An 18,233-nucleotide genomic window follows, 5' to 3' on the forward strand; every position below is an offset into this window, starting at 1 on the left:
AACCATGCAAAGTGAACTCAAGCTGTCTTTGAAGTTTCTTGTACTGAAAGTTTCCCTTAAAGATGAGGAAACGCTTTGTATGAGTCCAACAATCAATAGTTACATACCTCAAAGAAATGAAAGATGTGAAGGTTGCCTTGTGTGAAGCTGAGACAAAAGCATCACTGAATATTTTTCAGAAAGTGAATATAATGAACCTAGAGGTCCCTCTGTGCAAGCTTTCAACTGTATGAACAGATGTACCCTTCTTCTTGCCAAGAAAATTAAAGATAAAACTCCTATGGATAATAACTCTTTTGGTGATTTAGTATATCTTGTAACCATTTCCACACTTCCACACCACAAAATGTAAAAGGTCACATCCCACTCTAACAAGTCTACTGTGCTTCCAACACTATGAGTGAAGTTTCTGCTGTTTCCAATTACTTACCTACAACTTTATAGGTCTAGTTTTCCTCCTGCACAATTTTATTTCACTGATTGAAACTGCTGAAACTGGTAAAAGCTGCAACTGAACTAGTAAAAAAGAAAATCTGCTGCTCATATTTAATTGACAATGAGGCCTGCTTACACTAATTTTTGTCACTTTTTAGTGGTCACCATAGGAGCCCAGACACGTTTGGACTCCATCATCATAGAGCCTTTAAAAAATTTGCATTTGAAATTAACTAAATAGTACAGGCTATAGGAAAATGTGTGATACTAAATCTTTCATAACTACATCAGATGACAGAAATCTCTGAAAAAAACCATAAATCAGAATTTAAACAGGAGCAGGAAGAAACTCCTCCCATGAACAGATTATTCAGTAATTGTTTTTAGGTGGGTTCTCAGACTTCAGCAGTCTGGAATCAGAAACTAAAGTATACATCTGTATTTCTAAAACAGCTTAGCAAGGCTTATGAGAGGTTAAGCAAAAATTTCCATAAATGAATTAGGACCACATTTTGAAAGGAGTGGGAGTCTGATGGTAATCCTTGCTAGGAGACTGTCTACATTTCTAAGAGTATGCACACTTTGAATAATCAAGTCCTAAGTGATCTGGTTATTTAAATCCTGTTTTTAAAGAGACTTAGCCATTTAGAAGTCTCTTTCTCTGAACTTTCATAAAGGGGTACACACTCTGTCGTAAAGTATTTTTGAGGCCCATAAATCTAAGAGGAAATATACACAAAACTTTATAATTTAAAAATACAGATGCTCTGGGGTTTTGCTCTGGGGATTACAGTCATCAAATACTGAGCTGAACTCGGCTTTTATAATACACGCAGTGCTTGCTGCTCTTATCAAAAGTATGGTAGTGAACCCCACTGCAGTCAGGCTTCTTGTAGCAAACTCTAGGCTGGGCCTGCAAATAAGCCACCAGCTTGCCTCCCCATGCTTATATCTTTTCAGTATACCCAGAAAAAATGACAGACTAGTAACCACAGCAGGACTGAAGGACCTACCTGTGCATAAAAGTCTGCCTATACAAACAAGAGTAATGGGCCAAACTGCCCATCATTAGAGCTTTGTTCTTGCAAATGTTGCACACTTATTTTACATGAGGAACAGCTTCACTGAGCTTCTGTGGGACTACTTTAAAAAGTGAAGCACACACTCTTCACAGACCCAAGCATAGAAATTCACTCTAGTGGAGAAGGCCCATGGGCCATTAGTCATGTTTTAAAGACTTAAGTGGGACATAAATGATGCATAAGTTTTTACACAAGCTATATACACAGATATGAATTTCAATAGCATTGTTAATGCCATTTGAAGTATTTATAGAAGTGCTTTGCATTCAGCTGCAAGTAAAAAAAGGAATCTGTGCTTCAACCTACATCTGAAAGGGATATTTAGAACCTTTACTGCTGTTTCCCCCAGGCCCTTCCCACCATAGCTTCCACACTGAGGCTTGGAAGGTTAATTAATGAATGCTTGTAAAGGACTTTGAAGATGAAAAGCTTTTTTTTTTTTTTTAGTGCTAAACATACTGATGATTATGAAGGTGGGATTTCTGACAGTTTCTTTGTTTTGCATGGTGCACTGAAGTAGTTTACTGTAAGTCCAGTTTGCTGCCAAATTTCCAGCAGTGAGCTTACCGACTCCACTTTGTGAGTGTACCTGGTGCCTTTTGTTATGCTAACGTCTCTCCCACGGACTTACTCTGCCAAAGTTGCCTGGTGAGGCAGGAGGAGACTGGGCTCAGACACCAAGCCAGGCAACACCAGCAAACAGCACTGTGGGCCAGCTGGAGAAGCCTTCTTGCTTGTAACGTTAAAGTCCATTGGAGTCTCCTTCACCACACAAGTTGAATTATGAGCTACAAAATCAGCTACTGCCATTCTGCCAGCAATCTTGATGGGCCTAATTTATTAAGTTATTAACCACTGTAGTACTGGAAAATTTTATACCAAACAGAAGTAGGTTTATGAAACGGGTTATGTTGGTAGAAGCATGTTTTGGGGCATCTACACGTTTGAATGTGTTTATAGCTAAGACATGAAGTTGCCTTGAGAAGACACACACAGCAACCATTGAACTTCATCTTAGCTGCTGCTAGTTCCTTGGGTGCTTGTTGCTTCATTTGCCTATCTTTTCCCAAGGATGAAATGAATCTTCCTTGTAAAAAGAATCTAGTGCACTATGATAGAAAACCATCTTTACAGCAAAAGAGCAGTGTTATTAGGACACTTTGTGCTGAGATGAAGCAATGTACTTTACAGAGTGAGCATTTTCTAAAGGACAAACTCCCCGCAAAATGAAAAGAGAATGCATTTTCCCAATAAAAAGCAAATTCACAGCTGAGAAGCCTCTTTAGCCCAACCAATGTTAAAATATTTATTGTGAAGTAATAAAATGTTGGAGAGAAGGCATTTATATCACATAAATAATTCTCCCTCTTTTTACTGAAATTACGTTATAAATTATCACTATGGGTTAATCTCATACTGATTTCTCACCATCTGTGGAGAAGCTCTTGCTCTCTATATATTTATGTTTTCTACATAAAGAGTGTCCCTATTATATGTTTCAAGGCAGAAATCATAGTCAACATAACAGAGGAAAAGCCATAAATTTGTTAAATTGATATAAAGCACCAGTGGCTCCAGGGATATAAAACAGTGGGGCTCAGGTTGGACACCATTGCTATACGCTCACTGGAGAGCTGAAACAGCCCAGCGACAGGGAATAACTCTTCCACTTGGTGAACAGGAGTGAACTGCCCAAAGCGTTTCAAGGGTGGCCGGAGCCAGGCTTGCTCTCTAGTCTCCATCATTTTTGTTAAAATATTGGCTGTGCTATGGCACACCGAAGGTCCATACAGGAAAATGTCCTTGCTCCCAGGGTGGCTAAAAAGTAAATGCTCAGGGAAAGTGTGTAAGAAAGAGGGCATGTAGCCTCTTGGGGTAATTTAGTTTGTAATGAACTCATTCATTCATTTCCTGGTAGCCTGCACGTAAATTTTTGATGTTAATTTGTGTGATTAAAGCACAAATTTAAATCTTGGTTATTAAAGCAGTTTAAAATAGTTGTTTAAAGATCAGCAGTCTTTCACCCTAAAAGGTTTCCAGAGCAGGGTATTTTAAATTGTAACCTCAAAACTCAGAAACCCAGCACTCGGGATGAAATGCTAGCTATGAACGAGTTAAACGCTCTTTTGAGCTAATACTTTATCTAAGTAAGCAGCTGATTCGCTTCCAAAAGTAGAAAATTATATCCTACAAGAGTATATACACATGCCTGTGCCCTATTCTACCTGCTAGATTAGAAGACTGCATATCCAGCATCTCTTTGCAAAAGTCATGCTTGATAGAGGGATCTTTTCTATACCAAATCTAACAGATTTCAAAGGGCTGAGTACCTAAGAAACATCTTTTAATAAGGGCTGCAGACAGTTTTGCGTACTGCATGTTATGTAGTACAGATTCAGAGCTAATACTTGTGGAATTACACTGACCTTTTCTTAAAGAAGCAGTTTAAAATGCTGCCCTCACCACAGCCGAAATCTCAAACATGGGCTCAAAAATAGACCTTGAGGTTCTTCCTCCAAACTGTTTCTTCCTTCAGGCTGTGCTTCTCCTCCTTACTTCCAGGCAGGACCTACAAGCACTCGTTTTCCTGAGGCACTTCCCAAAAGGCCACCTGCTACCTCATCCTCCACTAAAGAAAACAAATCCAAAAGAGCAATTAGGTGGATTGCATCCACCAAATCCTGTCGAAAACATGTGCAGAAGGCACAAATCTTTGGCATGAAATAAAATAACAGGTATAAAGGGGCTCAGTCAATAATTCAAGAATTAAAATACATTTTTGTGTGTGTTAATATACTCAACAACAGTGACTGAATTTTGATGAAAAAATTTAAAGAAACCAATATCACTGTTTTTAAGGTGCCTGTAAAAACAGAAATTATCTGTGGTGTGACCCTTCTGTGAACGATCTTAAAGGAGACAAGATGAGCACACACTTGCGTGAAGATGCATCTCATCTACTCACACTGTGGACATTTTCTGAGCCCAGAGGGGCTCACCTCCCTCCATGCTATACCCTGCTGGTGCCCTGTACAGTTACTGTAGATGGGAGGAGGAGCTGGAGATTGGCCAAAACTGAGATGAATGGGAAGAAATCGCCTCTTTCCTACATGAAGGAAAGAGGTGAGGCATACAGTACTGCGTGCCTTGTCGCTTGTACCTAGCTAACTCATCACAGCTACTGTCATGGCTTTGAAGCCTCACAGAGCCAAAAGGGATCTGCATTGTGCTTTGGGGAACCACCAGATGGTCTCATAGTGGCTATGTCAGTGTGAGACAACTCTGATTTGGGCTCAGGAGACAGTAGGGAAAGCCTCAGCTCCCTGTATGGAGACACAGAAATACGCTCCTGAAAAAAACTCAGCATGGCGCATGGCTGTTGCAGGCCCTCTGCCAGGCTACTTGTCCAGAAAGCCTGGCTGCAGGGGGTTCACCTGTTGATTTTTAACACCAATGGTCGTTAACTGGGTGGGAATTACTGCAGTAATTCTTACAGGCTGCATTGCTGCAACTTCCTCTTTCCCCACATTCTCTGCTTCTTTCTGAGGAACTAGAGGTTTGAGCTGCTTGGACTCCTTCCTCCTCACCAAGCCAGTCAAAGAGCCTATAACATATTTTTCCTCACCTCATCCCTCCTCCAAGTCTTCTTTCTGTCCTTAAAAACCTTGTTCTTCTTTCTCCCTGATAACCTCCCTGCTGATAAGTGTTGGTGAGGCTACACCATTTGCTCCCTCCCTTTAGGCCATCCCACACCAGCCCAGTTTGCATTTCTTCATCTCCATTCTGTTTCTATGTGTAATATGCTTTTCTACTTCTCACATTTGTGAGGATAAGTAGGTGCCACAGGCCAAGAAGCAGGCTGGTGCCACCATGGAGGTCTCTGTGCAGTTGCCTCGGGGAGTCCAAATGTGTCACCGCCACCCTTCTGCCACCAGCTTCCCACTGCCACGAACGTGATGGAAAGCCTCAGGAACAGCCCAGCTAATAGTGTTTGAATGGGTTCATCTCTGGCTAAATAACGATTTTAAACTTCCCAGGGACCACCCCCCTGGGAGATGTGGCCTATTGGTGTGAACTAGCTTCTTTTGAAGGGAAGTGTTAGAAAAGCCAATGCAATTAGCGCTCGAACAAGGATGCTTAGAAAGATGCATTTGGGATCAGTGCAGCCACTAAGAGCTATTACCTAATCAGATTTTATTTAATCACGTGTAAATCACTGTTTCTCACAGGAACTGCCCGGTGGCTGGCTGGCTGCCTGCCTTTTTGTGCTGATTTCAAATGCCCCTTGGAACTGGCCTGATCTTCAAACAACCATCCAGGTGTGCCTTGCCTCTGCCTACCCCGCAGTGGAGCAATGCCCCATTGATGTGGGAAGACTTCCTTGGCAATGATCTCAAGCTTTTGAACTCTTCAAAGTATTGCCAAAAGATCACAAGCACGGTTTTGCTATGGGCCCGTTGTATGATACCTTACTCTTGGGGAGAGCGGGAGAGAGCGGTCCAACTTCCAGGAGGAAGGCAGCTGCTCTTGCAGTGGTATTTATTACTTGTGAAGACATGCCTTGGACATGTCTGTTGCCCTGTACAAGTACGAAAGAAAGCTAAGGTCCCGAAGCACTTAGTTTTTGGTACACAGGCATTTTATTATTTTTGCCCACCTAAACTAGTAGTGTGTGATGGACGTTAGGTTTGTTGGCTTAGCACCGAAATAGAAAAATTCAGAACCTCATCTGTTTACAAGTCAATTCCAGCATCCTTATGCTGGACACAGAGCTGGACAGCAAAACACAAAGTGTCTAGATTTTGTAAGCAAATCTCTCTTACATTCTGAATGTATAAAACAAATGTCTGAAATAATAATCTTGCCTTTGAAAATTCCAGGGGCCAATATACTAATTTTTAAAAATGTATGGAGGCTTTATTTGCATTAGGCAAGACTATGACTCTTCTATAAGCTATCATTCATTAAAAATAGCCTATATTTATCCTGCAATAGGATGAATCTATGCGGGAGCCTTTTCATATGAGAAAAAAAAAGCTGGCCCAGATAGATTACTTATTAAAATAGAAAAAAGACTACTTCCCATCAGCAGTTTAAAAATCACAAACCAAAAATGTACCCAAATCTCTGTACTGACTCAGCCTATCTGCATTATGATAAAGCTTTTCACAGTGTTATCTGCACAATATGAGGACTTGCTTTTCTTGCAAGACATGAAGAAAACGAGTAACTGAGCATTAGGGAGATGGAGTAATTCACACTAAAATGCACAAGAGCTTCTGAGGGCAGGAAGATGTCACATCTGTTACCGCTGTGGGTGGTCACCAAAGGGTACAATCCTGTCCTTCAGAGACATGCTGTCATGTCACATCTCAGCTCTATTGTGTGTGCAATTGCATTGTGAATCTGCTGGAACTAAACTGCCAAAGATAATTTTTCCATTGGATCAGTGAATCGATGCTTTTCAGCAGCAGCCCATACTTAGGTTGGATTAAACGTACCATGAACCTGTACTCCAAATAGACTGGAAAATAAATCAGCTGTGCAAACTGGCTTTTTCTGCTCTGTTTGCTGGGAGAGCGTGTGGCGAATCTGGCTACTGATTGGAATGAGACAAGACTGTATCCCCCTTCTTACGCCAATATAAATACATCACCTATTTTAAAATCATGTGTTTTCTGTATAGAGTTGCTTTATCTTCCAACAGAGGGCACTATTAGCTTTCCTTCTACTTCTCTCCAAAATGAGGGTAATTTTAATGGTAAGATGCATGCTAGGCACTGAGCTAGGTAGCTAGCGGTACAGGCACCAGAAAGCATGGAGATTTTGCAAGCTTGGCTTCCTTCTGCAAAGCTTACGTAGCTGCATGCACTTTCTGCAATTCTTCCAGCACAGGTCTGTGTGCAGGGAAAAGCCCTGCACTGAAGGAGCTTATCTGTGTGCTGGGCAAGAGCCGTTTTCTAGCTGTGCTTATGCCTAATCCAGCACGGGTTGTCCTAGCAGGCCTTGGTGTCCATGAGTGGTAGCAGAGCACATTGCTGCATTCGTTATCCACAAGCAGTAAGCCTGCATGAAATGCCTCTGCTTTTGGTGATTTAACAGACTCCAAAAGCTAGATGGAAACTGATGAAGGCAGCTGCTGCCCTTATTAACTGTACTTTGGCTTTTTAAGAGCGTCAGAACAAATTCAGTTAAAGAAAAGCAGTCTGTGAGCCAAGAATAGCCATCTCCTACATCATCATCGCTCCTATCTGAGAATGCCAGTGTCCAGTGAAGTCCGGTGTAATGCATAAATCTGTGACCAAAATTAAAAAAAAAAAGACAATATAAGCCAACCCGTATGGTATTGGGTAAAGAATACAAACACTTACTGCGTTATTTCTTTGCTAGTTTGGTTTCATGGTGCTATAACTCACCGAAAGCAGCAGTCTCTGGGGTTAACACACACATAAATAAGACTCCTTCTGCTATCTTTAAAAAGAAGGCTTTAAAGTGAAAGGTTTTCTGCACTAAGAGGTCTGGTGTTAAACTTCACACAGATGATGCTTAGGGGAGAGAGCTCAATTCCCTGTGAACAATTTAGCTCACTGCCTGAGCTCCAGCCTCAGCTCCTGTCCCAGCGAAGCAGCATCAATAATCCATATTTTGGGGCTGAGGACTTACTCCACAATATATACTTAAGGGTAGGCTCCAAACAGGTCACCTCTGGCCCTGATCAGGGGAGTGCAGGGGAAGCCCACCCAACCCTGAGTGCCACTTGCCAGCGCAGCTTATCTGCCGGGGCCACCGAGGCAAAGGGCTCTGAGCAGGACACGTCCCTCAGCGCATGCTGGGCCAGCAGCGCCGCTCCTGAAGGGCTGCCATGGGTCTGACCTGGGAGGCACCGACATATGGGATGAACTATGCTCCCCTACTGCTGCCCAGAATTTAAAATAGCCAAGCCTTTAGTTGTCAATGTACATGATGCAACTTTATGGCAGCAACTTCAGTTACTGACCTCTATGTTTGGTAATTGCAAGGTCTTTCTTCACGGCCAGACTCTTGCCAGGTATAAATACCTCTAGCTAAATGCTGCTTCAGAAGCTTTGCCCCAGTTGCCAGCTGTAGGGCAGGAATGAGCAAGGCCAGCTGTGACAAATTACTGCCGAAATGTAACAGTCCTGAAGAGCAATGCAAGAAGCAGCAACCCATATTTATCGTGGTGCCATGCTTCAGGCAGAAAGCACCTGCAGTCCCACATGGCAGCAGGCAATGGGTTAGGAAGTGAGAGACTTGATGCCATGTGGAAAATCATGATGCTTCAACCAGCAGCACTGCGCTGTAGGTGTAGTAAAAGGCATTAATAGCATACCAAGAGGAGATAAGAGCTGGCCCACAGTCACACACCTACCCCCAGGTAACTTATGATTTAATGATATTCCAACTTTGTAGCTCTGGATCTAGATTGGAGAGGAACTGCTGACTTTTCTCCTATAATAGGCACCTTATCCAGGCATCCCCTTAACCCCTCTTCACCTCATGAGTCCCTAAAGCAGGCAGCCTAGCTGCCTCCCTGACTGGATAGGAAGCCTGGCCACGTTGCCCCAGGCAGAAGGTGGGCTCAATCAAGGGCTTTGGTTTACAGGGCTTTAACAGGCATTTAGATCTGACCCAGGCAGCATAGCAGGTGGTCAGACTATGGTGGTGGGTCTCTTCAGAGTACGTAGTTTTTCTTATTGGCTGCCTTGGAAATTTTTTACACAATCTAACATAATTATTATCCATTCGGCTTAATTCCCCAAAGGCTCACTCACTTTTTTTCCCCCCCTCTTGAGTTTAGAAGCAGTAAAGGGCAAGGCTTGCATATGGCTGTTGAGGATAATGAGGGAAGTATGGGAAAGAGTCTAGTATTCCTCTTCTATGTTTATAGAGTAATTTTTCTCTGTCTTTCTTAACCTATCATATCCTGCACAGGCAGCTAGGGGTGGATTAAACCACCTAGGGATTAAACCCCAGCAGTTGTGTTTCTTTGGCTCTCTTATCCTTTTGTACCCTTTGTCACTTTACATTTCAGTTATTTTAAGTTGGCAACACTGAGTTCAGTGGAATTCCTGAATGCTCAGTCTTCTCAAATATCCACACATTTCTATACCTATGTTATTCTCTATTCTAAGTTCCTCTCTTACAGTGCTTTGATTGTGGGATTTATCCCCACCAGTGTCTCCATCTCTATGAGGTAAGTATAGAGACACTGCTGCACCTCTGTTTTCCTATCTGTGGAATAAGAACAGCAGAATTTCCTGTCTCCTAAAGAAGACTTTAGAACCTGCCAGCTGTTTTGTGATCTTCATAGAGGAGGTGTATGGCAGTACAACATATATTCCAGTTTCCTTCTCAAGTTCACGGCATTAACTTATATAGAGTTTCCACAAGCCAAATGGTGATCGCCAAGGAGGAAAAAATAAAACAAGCCCCAAACCAGCAAAGATTTATTTAATTACTTTTATTAAAATAAAAATATCATGCATTAATACGCATTAGACATTTCTGAGAACCAGTAATATGAAGATTAAGACTACGTCATTTCTGCATAAAATAAGTTGAGTTGGTAAAGCATGCAGCCTACGTATTGCCTACGTATTGGAAGGGACTCGATGGAAAGATGAAAACGAGAAAGGTGCTGTAGTGGCTTTTTTCTGTGTACGAAGTTCATCTATAAAAACAAAAAAGATTTAATTTACTAATCATGATACCAGGGACTTATCCAGGCTGAATGTGTACTGACAGTTCCAGCTCCTCTCTCTCCACTGTCTTGTCAACCCAATGTATTTTGCTTCTGGAGAACAGAGATAACTCTTCTTTTCCTCCCAAACACTTCACAGAAATCTCCACTACATTTAGGACCTCATAATTCCTTTTATCTTTGTCTGCTACGAATCCAACCTGCTAGATTATTAACATATTAGGATTATTTATGTTAGATTATCAAGGGACCCTTGGGCTTCATTTGAGTGGCTTTGCTGACAAAATCTCTCTTTCTTGCTAGTGTACAACTGTTCTTCCACACATCTTTCCTATACTGCATTAAAGTTAAAAGTTCACAGCTTTCCTGTGCGTTCCCATGTGTTCCCTTTGCTTCTAATGGTACAATCTGTGTTTTGCATGAGTGTGACTGCAGTGGAGACCTTGTTATTTTGCCTTTCCATATGAAGGGAGTCCTGCTGTGGTGCTGTTGCACAACTCGCAATTATACAATTCACAAGTGGCCAAAGAATGGCCTTATAACCCAAATGGATCTGAACTTGAGGGACTGCGTTGACAATGCTTTTGTGTTTGTCATAAAATTGAAGTGAGAACCTGCCATGCATTTCAAAAGAGCAGTTTTTATTATTGCCCTGCTAAACAGCACCTGGGCTTTCATATTGCACTTCCAACGGTTAGAATTGTGAGCTGTTTTGTAGCTCACATTATGAAACTCCAGCATGATGCACGGAAAGATCCAGAGAGTCCTGGAGAGAGGAAAGGGTCCTGTTATTACCTTTGCTAAGCTCTGGATAAATCCCCAAGGTGACAACTTTTACAGAAATCTAGGTCCATCAGTGAAGAACCCTTAATGTGAGTTCTTCCTCTAGCTAAAAACCCTACAAGCTAGCCACTGTGATTTCTTCCCGCCCAAATACAACAGTATATTACAATAAACATTCTCCAAAAATTAAAAACAATTAAAAAGAATAATATACACCTCATTTTTATCGCTCAATATACAAACAATCTTTGATCAACAGTATAAACCATTAAACCATATAAAAGTCAAGAGTTTCTTATTGTACAAATAGTGCTTTCATAGTTGAGTAACTTTACAATGCTGCAAGGGTACCATCTGGATCTATGGATATATTGCTTGATAGTTGATTAAAACCAAGACATTATTCCTTATACTCAGTTGATTGCATCGATACAAAGCAGCCTAAAATGGGCAGTGGATCCATAGGATCTCTGATAATTGTGAGGGATTTTCAAAATCACTCAACATTAGCCTCATTTTATACTCTCAATGAAATCAAATTAAACTTTCTAATGATTTCAAGGGGAGCAAGGTTAGGAACACAGGGTTGGAAAGGAACCTTCCAGGTATGTAAGCCAAATCTCTTACCATTATAGGCAACTACTTCACGTATTCCCCTTCTTAAAACATCAGGATAACATTGGTGGTGTTTGAAAATCCATACTCTTCAGCTAAATCATGAGAGATTAGGAGGCTGGTTTGGATAAATTCCAGAGGAACTGGAAAGGATGTACCGTATCAGCTACACAGGAACAAAACCCTCAACAAGTCCAGTCATTAGGTCCACAGCTATGGTTTTAATTTTTGATTTTTCACCTTATTAATCAGAAAACACTTTACTTCAAGGAGAGAGCTGCAGAGACCACAAAGCCCATGCTGCCTTGCATCCAGACAGCCCCGTCTGGGACAAAGCTGAACACGTACGAAGATGAGAGCGAACACAAAGGCCTCAGCCTTGGCTGAACACGTTTGGCCATTGACCTCAGTGGCATAAGAAGTAACATGGGTTTTGCCAGCTAGGTCTCCCATTCTCTGTTTTTGCTCAGGAAACCCTTTTCTCTGACACTACCGAGGATTTGCTTGACTGCTAACTGAGGTACAGCCTAAAATCTCCGCACGCCTCTCCCTGTTGCATTCAGCTTCCCATGTAAAAGAATAAGGGGCTCATACGCAGTACCTCTTAGCGACACAAATGAACCACAGGTCTCAGTCCACAAGGCCACGATAATACAAACGCTCTGGAAATACACGTAGTGTCGAAAGTAGCCAGAGCATGTGGCGGCAGGTAAAGCCAGTCATGAAAGTGTGACCCCCCCACATAATTCAAGTAATACATAACCAGAAGTGTTATCGTCTTAAAGTCTCACTGCCTGCCTACACACTTCCTCAGTTAAAAAGCAGTTATCTAATCATGGATCATCTTCACTTCTTTTTATTTTTTCCTGATGCTGAGTCCAAACATTATATATATTTTTTTCTTTTTTCCTAACCTAACAGTGTTCTTGTTTGGGGGTTGTGTGAGTAGAGAATGAATCAAAATAAAGGCTCTAGATGCAGCCCTAAAGCGATGCCAGGTCCTGATTTTTAGTTCTGTTTTCAATGGACAGGCTTCATCTTCAGGTCAAGCCCTCCTGGCTTAGTGGTGCTCTGGGCTGATCCCAGTGAAGAATGGAGAGCTATAGCTTTTTCCTGTAATGGGATGCTGTGGGAGTGGTGATCAACACCATATTACTTTAAAGCAAGAAAATAAGACATTGTATCTTTGGTCCTAATGCAGCCCATTTAACAAGCTACTTGAAGGTGTCATGCTTTTCTTTTGGATAAACTCTTTTTTTTCTATTAATTTATTTTTTTAAAAAGGCTCCTTAAAAGTTGTATGACAAAAGCAACAAATAAAACTTACCAAAACAAAGCTAGGAAATGGGATTCCAATATAAAAATTTGGATTCGTGGTGATAAAACATTACAAAGCATTCTTGCTAAGCGTTATACACAGAGTCTGACATTTCATCAATATACCATTTTCATCAGGAGGGAGGATGTGAGTACATTTTCATACTTTGTCCTGATTCAAATGTTTTCTCACAGAGAAATGCAGGGGGAAATAAAAGCCAGAGCAGCTGTAACTGCTCATTTGGACAGGGAGCAGTCATGCTAACAGAGGATGTTGAACTCTGAAGCTGAAAAATGAGCACTTGTCAGGAAATGCAAAGTTTCTCACTGACACCCTGAAGCACCCCTAGATGGACCACCCCTAGATGGATCGCCCAGGCACCTGGTGATGGGAGCTGCTTAAACCATCTGCAGTCCTGCTACACTGCAATACTCCTAGCTGTGGCTTTCAGGCCCAGGGGGAAATTTGCCCCATAGTACGAAGGCCGAGTCCACTGGGTTTTGCACAACAATCTCTGTAGAAGTGCAGCAGATTTAGCTTCAAGCCAGCCATAGAGGCAGGAGCCATTTGTACAGCTACTCCCACCTCTGCTCTGCAGTAGAAGTCAATGACTTCACTGACGTCCCCTGGCAAATTTGGCATCTGTATCGCGTACGGCTTTGTCGGCTCTGCCCCTTCCCCTGGCACCGTTCTCCCTACAAGAGCCCTCTCCTGTCAAATGAACCACACGACTGTATTTTCTAACGTCGGGGCTTCATGTGACTATCTGAGCGTGACATAAGGGGACAGTAAATCACCTTTAGGCACTCTAAATCTATGATGCATGTCATCTATTTCAAACAAGTCTCACTAGAAAACTCATCACCTTGTTGCCTGTCAGCTGGAAGCAAGAGCACGCCACTGGACTCGGATGAATTTACGCTACAAGACCTACTGCAACACGAAGGAAATTTCCCAAGACAACTCCCTTTAGAGCAAAACAAAACAACCTAAGGCCCAAATGAAGTAAAGTACATAGATCACTGAAAAACATCAAGGTAGCATGAAGGCTGTGACTTATTTCCACGTATTTTGCAGTTATTGGAAGTCTCTGAGTATGTTGTGTTTAAATTATTATTACAAAAATAGTTCCCTATTAACTGCTACTCCAGTGATTAAGAGATGCTAAGCACTCTAACTTTCAAGTGGTGTCATTTTGTCTTCCATGAGAAATACAGTAAAAATGAAAATTGTTATTATCTTTATTGGTAAGACTTAGCTTTTAAAAGTGGCTGTGGCCTGCTACATTTCCCTGGTTAGTTGTACTTTAAAAATCAGCATTTTACACCCACAGCTCCTGAGAGACAACAGCAGAACTTTCAAGTTATATTTGGATGATGATTTACCTAAGATCTCAAGATGCAGCGTGTTTATTTTGCTCATCTCTGTAAAAACATAAGATTCATGGCCCATTCAAGTAGCATTAAAATCCATAAAACGCTCCGTCAGCAAGATCCCACGACCACCATGAAACTGCAGCGTAACCATGTTGGGCTTTCTGAGCACCCATGAGCTGCAGTGAGCTCCTTGCTGCTACACGGTCTGTGAGCTACAGCAGGAAAAATAAATCATTTCAGCTGCATATTGTTTTTTTTTTTTCAACAGAGGAAATAATTTAGTACATTGCTAATGTCTCTTAGCCCCTATGCCTCCAGCGAGAGCCATGCTGCTGCACAGTCCCTCCACTCCCAGCGCCACCGTATCTGCCTGGAGGAAGTCCTCCTAGACTACAGTGCACTGCCTATTTTTTATTTTTGCTGACTTTCAAATCGTTACTGAGCTGCCTATTTGCAAATTACAGCTTAGAGGATGCATACAAGAATTATTTTACAGTATTGCTAAGCCCGTAAATCTGGAATCTTCTTATACATTTGTATCAAAAGCCTGTGGTTTCTACAGCCTCTCGCCTAAATTTCTCAACAAAAACAATATGTTTAAACAAGGAAGATCTTTCAAACTTATATTTCTGAGTTTCTAACTAAGTCTCCGTGGTTCTAATAATGAGTTCTTACCCAGGCCCTCATAAATTGTTTTAAAAAGGCAAGCATATTATTCTGTGTTAAAAAGTTTTCATGCTACATAATGCTGGTGATACATGCTGCTACTTCTTAGTGTTTTTTTGTTTTAGATAACAGATTCAAATAATTAAAATATAAATAAATTATTTTGCATAATAGTGTTAGTTTCTGTAGGAAAACATTGCACTCTATAATTTTCTAGTGTTCTGCTTGGAGACATAACAGATTCTGCAAACTGATAATTTTTCCATGATTTCCATTAAAATACTTTTGGATTTTTTTATATATTTTTTTTCTGGGGCAGTGCAGGGAGAGAAGCGGCACTGCCTGCGTGTACATGTTACACGCTTAGGAGAGCAGCACAACAAATCTGTTCTCAGGAATGCAAGGAGAAATGCGCCGTTAACTGGACGTGGGAACTAGATTCTAGTTTATGTTTTGAATACCAGGCAGCAATAATCAAAGCCAAACCCTGCACCCTCCGTAAGGCTGTGACTGGGACTTGGTCACTGTGACACAGTTGTACCAAAGAGCACAACAGGACAACCTTTGGATTTTGACCAAACATACTGCGCTACCCCAGACCGCTGTGTGGCTGATGAACTGCTGCACGTATACAAGCCATAAATGCATTTTACGCTGCATTACTTTTAAAAGGGGTCATTTCACATGATCATTCTTTTCCAACAATCCTCAATAAATCTGCAAAAACTAAGGATTTTCTAAGGATTTTCTGCTTGATCCTGGACTCCAGATGCACTATGTAAACTGAAATACATACTGCAACATTCGAAACATATTGGCAGCATAAAATTGACAATTTCTTGCTCCTTAAAAAACACCACATCTGCAACTCAGCTGCTTATGCTACCTCGAGCAAATTCCTAACGCTCAGCTAGATAAGGGCCTTAGCAGAAAAATCACCAAACGCGCGTTTCATTTCTCTGATTTGATTAAAACGCTACTGCCAAAGTGGTGGTGGGATGGTTCTAAATTACTCACTAAATTCAGACCGGAAGCATTTTACTCCCGCTCCTGTTGTAAGAAACGTGAATGACGAAAGGCCCTCCCGTTCCCTAACACAGGCCCCTCGAAGGAGCAGCTTCTTCTGCTCCTGTGATTTACATACCATCGGCACGCAGTGTATTTATCCTATTAAGCTAAAATGTTTGCCTTGGCTAGTCTGCCTATCCCACTGTGACAACAGAAGATGAGACTGGGTATTTAAAGGAGCAGTAGGCAGCCCTGTGCTTCAGAAGAGGACGATGGCCTTTTCCATCATCCCGGATTTTTCTTCCTCTCCTTAATTCATTTCGCCAGGCACTTTCCGCATTGCCAGGATAAGTGGTTTCCCCCGTGGGACAGCGACAGTCAGGCAAGCAGCCCCGGCCCCTGCCCTACAACGATACAGCAATTGGCAGCAACTGCCTTGAGGTCAGTAAAGTGAAACGCGGACGTGCCCCTTTTCTTTGCCAAATGTACGCAGGAAAATGATTGCTGCGCTGAGCTGCTTTAAGGAGGGAAATAAAACTGCTTGGATGGAGCTACCTGTGTTTCTTGCCCTAGTCAAGTTTAATTTAGCGTAGTTCTTTCAGCCTGTCTGTCTCACGAGTGCTCCAGTTTGCCACCGTTTGCATTTCCTTGACATTTAATTAAAGTCTGTTAAATGTTATTTGACCCTTCATTTTTCAGTTACGGCAACATCTTTAACGGTTTTGTTTAAAAAAAGAAAAGGCATTTCTGACAATGCTACAGCTGCATAATGGAGCAGAAAAAAAATGTCTCGTGTTTGACCATCAGAAAACAGACTAGTGAGCACTTTATAAACATTTATAAAGGGCTTTGAGCTGAGTTCCTCCTGTCAGTTTTTAGCATAGTGGTCAGTAGGCGATGTGTCTTGCCGTTCGTCCTTGTACTATTTTCCCCCAGAGTGATCCACTTCATACTTCCGTGAACAGACTCACCCATACGTCCCCTAGATGCATTTTTCCTGTTCAAGCCAAGAAGTGGTATATGGAGCTGATTTGTAAAAAATGCGATCGTTTGAAATAGCTATTTATGTTCCAGGACTTTTGGAAAACTCTGCTCAAGAGTATTTAATAACATCATTTTTTTTCCTTGTTGATGATCTGAGCACCACGTAACAGACCAGCAGTACAAGCATCTGATCTTGTAAAAGATCCAAAAATTCTGCTAGAAACATTTATAAAAATACACACTGTAGAAAGGAATTTGACTGTACAATGTGTGCAGCTCTCAAGTTCACCCCAGAATGGCTTCTTACAATGCTACCATTTGAAAATGAAAGGAATGCACCCACTAGTTCTTCTGTGCAGGAAGATCTCACTCTGTTCCAACACGCATCCAAGTGCAGCGTATGGGCCTAAGTTATTACACAGAAATGAGCAAGAAAACACCCAAATCATATTGTCAAATTTCAACCCACTTGCTGGAAGGGAAAGATGTGCTTGTTGATGCATTGCAGTTGCCGATTGCTCTATGCAGTCTGTTCTTGCAGCAGCCAGGTGATTCACCCAGAGTCTGGCTTGCCTCACTGCAAGAGGAAATTCTCTAGGGTCATGCTGAGGCTTCAATATATTCGCTTTTTGGTGCTGCTACCCTTAAGTACTCAGGGTTTTCTGCTGCAGGAACTTTCAAGAGACCGTTAGATTTGTTTTCCTTCGGTAAGAAGTCCTGCTGATAGTCAGGATTGTCCAGGTTTATTTGGTGATTGCCCGCCTGGATCCAATAAGGAGAGCTCTCGAAGACTGTTTTGCCCAAAGGAGACTGGCTGGTGTTGAGATACTCGGGGTTGTCCACGGCTGTGCTGTGGGAATTCTGGTAGCCCGAGTCCGTGGAGAGCTTTGAGTTTCCTGTGAGAGAGCAGTTGTTGTAGATCGGATTCTGGACCACTGCCACAGTTGTTTTCTTGGGCATCAACTGGTTTACGTACTCTGGAATTAAAAAAAGAGAGAGAGTGGTTAAGACGACATATAACTAATGTGGCTACTTGCATGATTTGATGTGTAGCTTTAACCCACGTGCAGCTTGCTTCTCACACGCAGCTTCCCACTGAACTTCCTAGCTCTGCACTAGGATTTGGAGAGAGCCAAATGCAGTGACTGCCATTTTGTGGCACAAAATGCAGTGCCCTGAAACCAGCCTTCAGGAATTAAATTTGCAAAGCAGCAGAAAGATGACTTCAACCATGAGACAGCAAG

At 41.9% G+C, this 18,233-nt stretch overlaps 1 protein-coding gene across 3 annotated transcripts in view; it reads right to left on the reverse strand.

The window, feature by feature from the left end:
• Positions 1–12,490: 12,490 nt before the first annotated feature.
• Positions 12,491–18,233, reverse strand: part of EGFR (epidermal growth factor receptor) — a 162,129-nt gene continuing 156,386 nt past the window's right edge. For all 3 annotated transcript variants that reach the window (XM_068936018.1, XM_068936017.1, XM_009679398.2), the window contains exon 28: positions 12,491–17,966. In XM_068936018.1, coding sequence (XP_068792119.1) covers positions 17,590–17,966 — 377 coding nt within the window. In that variant the 3' untranslated portion in view covers positions 12,491–17,589. The remainder of the gene's footprint in view (positions 17,967–18,233) is intronic.

Source organism: Struthio camelus, chromosome 2 (genome assembly GCF_040807025.1).
Source record: "Struthio camelus isolate bStrCam1 chromosome 2, bStrCam1.hap1, whole genome shotgun sequence".
NCBI classification, from domain to species: domain Eukaryota; kingdom Metazoa; phylum Chordata; class Aves; order Struthioniformes; family Struthionidae; genus Struthio; species Struthio camelus.